Genomic DNA, 9,478 nt, shown 5'->3' on the forward strand with positions numbered 1-9,478 from the left:
CCAAGTGGCCGGATAGAGAAGAGCAAGGCCGCACTGGGATTTTAAAACGGAGATTCAAATTTGATAGTTGACGCATTGGTTGTCCAGAAGTCAATGTAGGTCAGCGACCACAGGTGCGAAGGTACAACAGTACCTTAAAGAGCCATGCCTTTAAAGCTCCTCAAACAGAATATGTGGGAGATAGGGACATTGGGAGAGAGGAAACATTGTCACCGCTAACCTGATATTCAGCATGTGGGGAAATACCAACAATTCGGCATTCAACATTGATCAGCTCAATTAACCACAGAAATACTATCCACCAGTCAAACTGCAACAGCGCCTACCTTCCACTGTGTAAAACTGCGCATCCTTTTGGTAGATTTTCGGATCCTTCTTCTTCAATAGTGATAAGGTCCTGTAGAAGTCTGCATCCAGTTTGGGGTCAGTTTCCTTTTAAAGAGGCACAGAGGAATCCAATTAGTGGTCAGACGTATGCGATTTGACCTGCATTCCAAAACCAGCACCACCTCACTGCCAAAACAACCTGGCTTTGAAACTTGCAATTTGAGAATTATTTTGTTTGCGGGTTGTTCAGTTGGCAGGAAAAGCAACACTCTCCCGAATTTTAGTCGACGTTATTTGCCCAATCTTACTTTGTTAATATTAGGTGACAAAGGGCAGCATGGTGGCGCAGTGGTTAGCACTGGGACTGCAGCACTGAGGATTCGGGTTCGAATCCCGGCCCTGGGTCACTGTCGCGTGGAGTTTGCACATTTTCCCCATGTCTGAACATAACATAGAACATACAATGCAGAAGGAGGCCATTCGGCACATCGAGTCTGCACCGGCCCATTTAAGCCCTCACTTCCACCCTATCCCCGCAACGCAATAACCCCTCCTAACCTTTTTGGTCACTAAGGGCAATTTATCATGGCCAATCCACCTAACCTGCACGTCTTTGGACTGTAGGAAGAAACCGGAACACCCGGAGGAAACCCACGCAGACACGGGAGAACGTGCAGACTCTGCACAGACAGTGACCCAGCGGGGAATTGAACCTGGGATCCTGGCGCTGTGAAGCCACAGTGCTATCCACGTACTACCCCTGCTGCCCTGTGGGTTTCACCCCACAACCCAAAAAGATGTGCTGGTTAGGTGGATTGTCCACGCTAAATTGTCCCCTTAAATGGAAAAAAAAATTATTGGGTACTCTAAATTTAAAAAAAAACTTTTAGCTGACAGGATGAGCACCTCTTTAGGAAAGAGATGGGCTGAATTGAAGACACAAGCTGATAGAAGTGCCCAGGTAAAGGGCAAAGGACATTTGAGGATTTGTGCTACCGGCAGACAGCTTGGTTTGCTGACTGGCCAACTCGGTCACTTTTTATTGCCAAAATGAGATTAGGCATGGACTTCACATTCCTTTCATTAATAGGTATCTCAAAAGCTACCCACCAACAGTTCCATTCACCAACTGAACATGTGAAAAATTCTTTACCGATCTGATGTCCATCAGCGATCACTCTGACCAAGCCAGTGGAAACTTGACTCAGTTGCAATTGCTCATGAATCTCAATCAAGGGTGGCACGGTGGCTAGCACTGCTGCCTCACGACGCCGAGGACCCGGGTTCGATCCCGGCTCCGGGTCACTGTCCGTGTGGAGTTTGCACATTCTCCCAGTGTAGATGGATTGGTCACGCTAAATTGCCCTTAATTGGAATTGTTTTGTTTTTTAAATCTCAGTCAACTCATAGGTTCATCACCTACTCCAGTATTTGGCCATATAAAATAGGCAGATGCTTCCGTATAGGGCTGAGGGAGTGCTACATTGTTGGAGGAGAGAACAATCACACCATATAAAACAAGTTCTTCACACAGTGAAACTTCCCAAGGTGTTTCACAGAAAGCAAACCAAGGCAAGCCAGCAGCACGGTTCAATTCCCGTACCAGCCTCTCCGAACAGGCGCCGGAATGTGGCGACTAGGGGCTTTTCACAGTAATTTCATTGAAGCCTACTTGTGACAATGAGTGATTTTCATTTCATTTTCATTTTTCAAACAAAAAGCATCTGAAACTGAGCCACAAAAGAAGGTATTAGGGAAGATGGTCAAGTGTTTGGTCAAGAGGTAGGTTTTAAGGAGTGTGGTAAATGAGAGAGATAGGGAGGCAGAGTAATTTAGGGGAGGAATTCCAGAGCTTAGGGCAGAGGTAACTAAGGCACAGCTGACAATCAAGGAGATATCAAAAGTACATACAAACATGCAAGTGAGTAGGCCAATTGTCCAGCCCATTCCACCATTTCATTAGATCATGGCTAATCTGATTGCGGCCTTAACTCTACTGCCATGTCTACCCTCTGTGACCATTTTGACGTATTTGTCAATCAAGAATCTATCCAACTCAGCTTTAAAAATACTGGGGACGAGAATGCCACAGACTAATGCCCCTTTGAAAGAAGAAGAAAATCTCATTTCCATCATAAATGGGAGACCGCTAGTTCTCTCTCTCCCTCATCCCCTCAGCATCCACTCCATCAGGGCTGAGCAACAGGCCAGAATTGGCGATTTCAGAGGTTTGCGGGGCTGGAGGAAGTTCGAGAACGGGATGGACAATGCCATGCAGGAACTTGAAAAATAAAGGTTAGAATTTTAAAATAAGTCATCGTCAGATCAGAGGTCGATGTATGCGGGCGGAAGAGTGACGGGTGATCGGGACTAGGTGCTGGGTCCTTATTTGTTTGTTCACTGATACTAAATAGCTCCATGGAACTATTTGAAGACCAAGCAGCTCTCCTTCTTTACCTTGCACCAGACGCGACGCTACACCCCCCCCCCCGCCTAACATAACCGTGAATAAATTCAATGACCAGTCTCAACTGCTTTCTGGGGGATAGAATTCTCAGTCTTAAAAGTGATACCTCTTATTCTTAAACTGTATTCCCTCATTCTCGATCCATTTGAGGGATTGGTAATTGGGAGCTATTCCTTCTTGGGACTAGCCAGAAAGCCTCTTTTTCTAATTTTGCACTTTCCTGAGCTACCCAAAATAGATCAACTGATCATTCAATTTCTGCTGGATGTAGCATCTCGTGACCTGCAAAATGTGTGCCCTATTAACCTTGACAACAGCACCCTTTAAGTAATTTATTGGTCTGTAAAGCACTCGAGGACATCCAAGAATATGATTGACCTTTTTCTTAAGACCCGATAGCCTTCAGCATCTCACTTCAAAAATATCGACAGACGGCAATCTTTTCCGTAGGATCAAAGGGAAACAGATTCTGTGTTGTACTGTTACCCCCAAACCACCCCCCCCCCCCATACCCCTCAAAATTGTAACTAAATCTGGTATTTCATCCAATATCCAAGAAATAAGGAATGACACAGAAAAAGCAGCCTTCAGATCTGACTCAAGTTCCTCAATGAAACATTAACATTCTCATTATGCTGTTGCTGAAATTTTCACTTTTTAATCCCTTGCATATATTTTTTTGGCAAGCTAGTGAGGATAAAACAAGTTTAGAATACTTACCGCTTCATTTTCATCATCAGATTCAGAGCTGGATGTCTCTTCGTCATCTGCCCCATCTCCGTAACGATCCTTCACTGAAAATCGGAGAGAAACATGAGAGGTGCAATTGGAGCTTAAATGGGGCGCTCTTTCCAAGGGCCGGTGCCGACCTGATTGTCCGAATGGCCTCCTTCTGCACTGTAAAGTCTATGATTTTATGATTTATGAGGAAAACATATTTAACATGTACAAAATTAGCCAATAAACCTTTCCTGCCATATTTCATGTATGCACATCAGATATAAACAAATGTTTTGCACCTACATCAGGAACACATAAATGGCACAGCGGTAATGTCACTGGGCTGGCAATCCATAGAACTAGAATAATGCTCTGGGGTTTTGGTGCAAATCCCATCATAGCAGTTGGTGGAATTAGAATTTATTTGATAAAATCTGGAATTAAAAGCTAGTAACAACCACAAAATCATTGTTGTGAAACCCACCAGATTCACCCACGTCTTTTGGGGAAAGAAATCTGGTGACTACCTACATGTGACTCCAGGCCCAAATTGTGGTTGATTCCAATATGCCCTCCGAAATGGCCGAGGAAGCTTTTCAGTTCAAGGACAATCAAGAGTGGGCAACAAATCCTAGATTTGCCAGTGCGCCAACATAAGTAACAGATATATTTCACTAATACATGTTTACTGATATATTGGTATACCCTCTTCCATCGAGCAAGAAATACAAAATTCTGAGAACATGCACAAACAATTCAAAATCAGTATATTCCCCACTGTTACCAAACTCCTGAATGACCCTCTTATGGACTGATCTGATCTCTTCACACATCTTCTGTACCAAGTAGTACTACATTCCGTATGCTTCACCCGATACCTGTGTCTACGTATTACATTGTGTATCTATCGTATTTGCTTTTCCCATAACGATCTGTCTGGACTGTACACGTGACGATAAATTCCAAATATATTGCCACAGGGGTTAGCACTGGTGCCTGGCACCCGGGTTCCATGTCGACCTCGGGTGAGTCTGCATGGTGTTTGCACGTTTTCCACCTGCCTGCATGGGTTTCCTCCGGTGGCCCAATGTGTAGGCGAGGTGGGGCTGCGGGGATATGGGGGGGGGGGGGGGGGGGGGGGGGGGGTGCTGGCCTGGGTTGGAGTTCCATTTCGGAGGGTCAGTGCAGACTCGACGGGCCGAATGGCCTCCTCCTGCACCGTAGGGATCCTATGATGTGCAAATTTGCATTGGATAGAGGGTGGCATGGTCAGCACTGCTGCCTCACGGCGCCAGGGTCACTGCCCATGTGGAGTTTGCACATTTGCCCCGCATCTGCGTGAGTCTCATCCCCACAACCCAAAAAGGTGTGCAGGGTAGGTGGAATAGCTATGCTAAATTACCCCTTATTGGGGGGGAATTGGGTACTCTAAATTTATTAAAAAATAGATGGCCCCCGTGCTTTGCTTATTTAGCTCCGCTATAAGATAAAATTACGCATTCAAGTTCTTTTCCCCCTCATATCGAGATCTGCAGTGCTTTCCAGGTGAGATATTTTGAGTGGTCCCATTGAATTGGGTGAGTTGGGGGCGGGGTGTGCAGCCTGAGGCCTACTCCAACAGGCTTCGTGCCGCCTTCCAAGTTGAAAAGTAAAGCCCGCTTCGCCGGAGAGGCGCCCCTGCCGACAGGGGGGAAAAAAAAACCCCGATGAGCTCGGTTGGGCACTCACGCCGTTGCAGCTCCTCCTTCTGCCGGTACCTGTCGTAGCTGGCGGCGAAGCGCCGGTTGATGGTGAGCGGCGAGCCTTCCTCCATGGCCGTTACCATGCACACCACGCGACCCTAGCGCCGGAGGTCAAAGGCCACGGCCCGCCCGCCAATCACAAGCCGCGGAAGGGGGCTCACGTGACCGCCAGGCCCTCCTTGACCACAGGCAGCAGCAGCCGGACTTGACCAGAAAGTGGACTCCTTGTCCTTCACTGTGGACCCCCTCAAAGGTTAGTTACCTCAAAACACCAATCCTCAGCAAAGATGGTTCAGATGTTTCTATTTTAGTTTATTCATTTTAAAAATAGTCACTTTTTTTCTTATTGACCCCCCCCCCCCCCAAGTCCCTTCCCTCCTCTCCTCAAGATGCTCAGTCTTATTGGATTACCCCCCCTACTTCCCTCCCGTGATCAGCAGCTCATCCACATAGATCATAGAATCCCTACAGTGCAGAAGAAGCCATCAAGTCTGCACCCATCGACCCACCCCACCACCACCGTTCACCCCCTCCGCCCCCCAGCAACCCTGGACATTAAGGGGCAATTTACCGTGGCCAATCCACCCACCCCATACATCTTTGCAACGTGGGAGGAAACCCCCGCAGGCACGGGGAGAACGCATAAACTCCGCACAGTCACCCGAGGCCGGAATTGAACCCGGGTCCCTGGCGCTGTGAGGCAGCAGCAGTGCTCGCCGCCGTCCCACTCAATGGCCATCATCTTTTTATTCATTCTTGGGATTTGAATGTTGCTGGCAAAACCAAGGCTTATCTACTCATGCAATATTGCACTGAGTGACACTTGCATTTGTGTGGCACCTTTCACTTTTAAAAATATCTATTCTTTATAATTTTTCCAATTAAGGATGGCAATTTAGCATGGCCAATCCGCCCACCCTGCGCCTCTTTCTGGGTTGTGGGGCAGAGACCCACGCAGAGACAGGGAGAGTGTGCAAACTCCGCACAGACAGTGACCCGGGGCCGGGATTGAACCCGGGTCCTCAGTACCGTGAGGCAGCAGTGCTAACCACTGGCCACCGTGACGCCCTTTCACAACCACAAGATGCCCCAATTTACAATTAACTTACCTTTGGAGCATTGTTGCGACAGCTAGTAATAATCTTATGCAATATTTGTTATATGTGGTTGTGTTATTGACAATTCAGAGGGCAGTTAGGAGTTAATGGTGAGGTGCTGCGGTCCCTCTTCAGCGGAAGAGTGGAATTTACCTGTGTGACAAATTGACATAGGAAAAGAAAGCAAGATGGGCATTTAGAAAGCACTTTTCCACCATCAGATATCTGAAAGCACTTTCTAGCCAACAATGCACTTTTGAGAGCAGTTACTTTTGTAGCGGAGGAAACATGACGGCTGATCTGCATACAGTAAGCTCCCACAAACAGCAACGTGATAATGATCTGTTTGGTGATATTTATTGAGGGATAAATATTGGCCATGATGCCAGGGTTCACTCACCGGCTCTTCTTTGAAATAATACAGTAAGGTCTTTTCCGTCCTCCTGAGAGGGCAGACATGGTCTTGGTTTAACATCTTATCTGAAAGACTGACTGATTTGATTATAAATATCATGGGGAAAATTTATAATGAAACAAGGTGGCACAGAAGCAACTGGAAGTAGGGTAAACCTCTTTACTCAAAGTGGTGAGAATGTGAAACTCACAACCAGAAAAGGGAATTGAGGCAAATAGCGTTGACACGTTTAGGTGGAAGCCAGATAAAGGCATGAGGGAGATATGAGAAGGTTGCACTGATTTGATGGAGAGGTGTGGGAGGAGGTTCACGTGAAGCATAAACACCAGTGTAGACCCGTGAGCTCCAATGTGCTGTTGCTGTGCTGTATGTTCTATGTAATTTAGTGCACTGCATTCTCTGTGTGGAGAGCTGTGTTTGAAGAGAGCTGAGGTCAGAGACAGAGCTGGGACACTCTAGAGATTGGTAAATTTAACCATGCGATTTTGGCTATTAATCTTACTGGTAACCTTTCACCGGTATTGAAGCTTTATTATTGGGGGCAGCGCAGTTGCTTCACAGCTCCAGGGTCCCAGGTTTGATTCCCGGCTTGGGTCACTGACTGCTCAGTCTGCACGTTCTCCCCATGTTGGCAAGGGTTTCCTCCTGGTGCTCCGGTTTCCTCCCACAGTCCAAAGATGTCCAGGTTAGGTGGGTTAGCCATGCTAAATTGCCCTTAGTGTCCAAAAATGATTAGGTGGGGTTTCGGGGATAGGGTGGAGGTGTGGGGATAGGTTGGAGGTATGGGCTTTGGTAGGGTGCTGTTTCCAAGGGCCGGTGCAAACTCGATGGGCCGAATGGCCTCCATCTCCACTAAATTCTATGATCTATGATTGTAGAGCATTTCTTTTTTTTAAAATGCAAGCACCAATAAAACTTTTGCTCGTTGAACTACCTTAAAGTGATTGACCCAGTGAATTGCCTTTTTTGGCACTGCAGTAACTAGTGCAAAGTAACTAAGTAGTGTAGTGTTTAATACTGTGTTGATAAATGTGCAGTGACTGTTGTTTTGTAGTAATGCGTGACGGTGACACAGTGGTTAGCACTGCTGCCTCACAGCATCTGGGACCCGGGTTCAATTCTGGGAGCCTTGGGTGACTGTCTGTGTGGAGTTTGTACGTTCTCCTGGTGTCTGTGCAGGCTTCCTCCGGGTGCTCGTTTCCTCCCACATTCCAAAGACGTGCAGGTTAGGCAGATTGGCCGTGCTAAAATTGGCCTTAGTGTTCAGGGATGCGCCAGTTAGGTGGGGTTGCACGGGGGTGAGAGATTGGGCATAGATAGGGTGCTCTTTCAGAGGTCAACTCAATGGGCTGAATGGTCCCTTGCACTGTAGGGATTCTATGGATTAGTGAAGGAAAATAAAATTTTTGCAGCAGGCAGGATTGTTGATAGTCAGAATGAGCACTTCCCATTCTCTCTCTCTTCCTCCAAATAATAGTCTCTGAGCGATAAATTAATTATAATTGTCATCTGCTGCTATAACAGGAAAATGCTGAGAAAGAATAATTGTGAAGATGTTGGGAACACCCTAGTTCTATGTTTACTCTTGTTATAGCTGTTACCTGCTATGATCCTGATTCGGCAGTTCTGTATTAACATGCTGGGAGGCGCAGAAAGGTTGTCTAAGGACTCGCTTGAATGTTGCCTTTGTGGAGCCAGTGTCCTGTTTCTGCTGTTCTCTTTGAGCCCCAGTTGGGGGTCAAGAGCTTATGCATTTGTGCAAGTGATTGTTTTTTCTTTCCTCCCCCACCCCAAACATTAATTTAGAAGAATGTGATTAATCATTGTGCTGTGGTATTGTGGTTAGCTTTTTACTGGGAGGAATACAAGCTTCTTTTAACCACAAATTGATGGAAATTCTTCCCTTCGATTCCATAGAATCCGAGACTCTTACAGCACCAAAAGGGGTTGTTTGGTCCTTGGTGTCTATGCCCGCTCTTTGAACGAGCTGTTCCACACTCAGTCCCACACTCAAACTTTAGAGAAATTTGGGACTCTCCGCTGCAAAAGGCAATTGGTGCTGGATCAACTTGTTTGATTTAAAAGTGATATTGATAGCTTTTTGCTAACCAAAAGTATTAATAGATAGGGTACAAGTGCAGGTAGATGGAGTTGGTCACAATTCAGTCATGACTTCACTGAATTAGAAAACAGGCTTGAGGGGCTAAATGGTTTCCTGCTCCTATACTTTTGGATGATAACCCTGTAATTTCCTCATCCTTAAGTACCTGTTCAGCTGCCCTTTTTAAAGTAAAAAATAAGCTTCTATCAGGTTGATCGTTTCAGATGAAAATAATAATGGTTAAAGATTTGTGAGAATTCTTTTAATTTTCCTGTCCGATATTCCCTCTCCCTCTTCTAGAGGTGCTAACATATGCTGGGTATGGTTTCATTAATCCCATCCCTCGCAACAACCCTCACCATCCAAGGATAGGGCCCAAGTGGCCAGTCTTCACACACAAGCCTAAACAGTGGGGCGTTGGCAGTCTGTTCAACCATATTAAGTATACACTCCGCATAATCCTGTTTGCAGCTGGTTTATCGACACAGGTGGGAGTTGTACATGCAGTAAGAGTAAGCAAGTCAGAAGCAAGTACGCCGGCTGATTGTGTCTCTCTCGGTCTCCCACCACCCCTCACTTTAGTGTAGTGAAACCAATTGTAGCATTCGT

General features: G+C 46.3%; 2 protein-coding genes across 5 annotated transcripts in view; one reads left to right on the plus strand and one right to left on the minus strand.

Moving 5' to 3' along the window:
• The window catches only part of kri1 (KRI1 homolog), a 47,446-nt gene extending 42,092 nt beyond the window's left edge, over positions 1-5,354 (minus strand). For both annotated transcript variants that reach the window (XM_072491017.1, XM_072491016.1), the window contains exons 1-3: positions 5,243-5,354; positions 3,515-3,588; positions 327-432 (exon numbers count right to left, since the gene is read on the minus strand). In XM_072491017.1, the coding sequence (XP_072347118.1) occupies positions 327-432; positions 3,515-3,588; positions 5,243-5,339 (277 nt within the window). In that variant the 5' untranslated portion in view covers positions 5,340-5,354. The remainder of the gene's footprint in view (positions 1-326; positions 433-3,514; positions 3,589-5,242) is intronic.
• Positions 5,263-9,478, plus strand: part of LOC140403246 (uncharacterized) — a 125,330-nt gene continuing 121,114 nt past the window's right edge. For all 3 annotated transcript variants that reach the window (XM_072491013.1, XM_072491014.1, XM_072491015.1), the window contains exon 1: positions 5,263-5,509. The gene's annotated coding sequence lies outside the window, so the exon portion shown is untranslated. The remainder of the gene's footprint in view (positions 5,510-9,478) is intronic.

The sequence above is a fragment of the Scyliorhinus torazame genome, chromosome 27 (assembly GCF_047496885.1).
Source record: "Scyliorhinus torazame isolate Kashiwa2021f chromosome 27, sScyTor2.1, whole genome shotgun sequence".
NCBI lineage: Eukaryota > Metazoa > Chordata > Chondrichthyes > Carcharhiniformes > Scyliorhinidae > Scyliorhinus > Scyliorhinus torazame.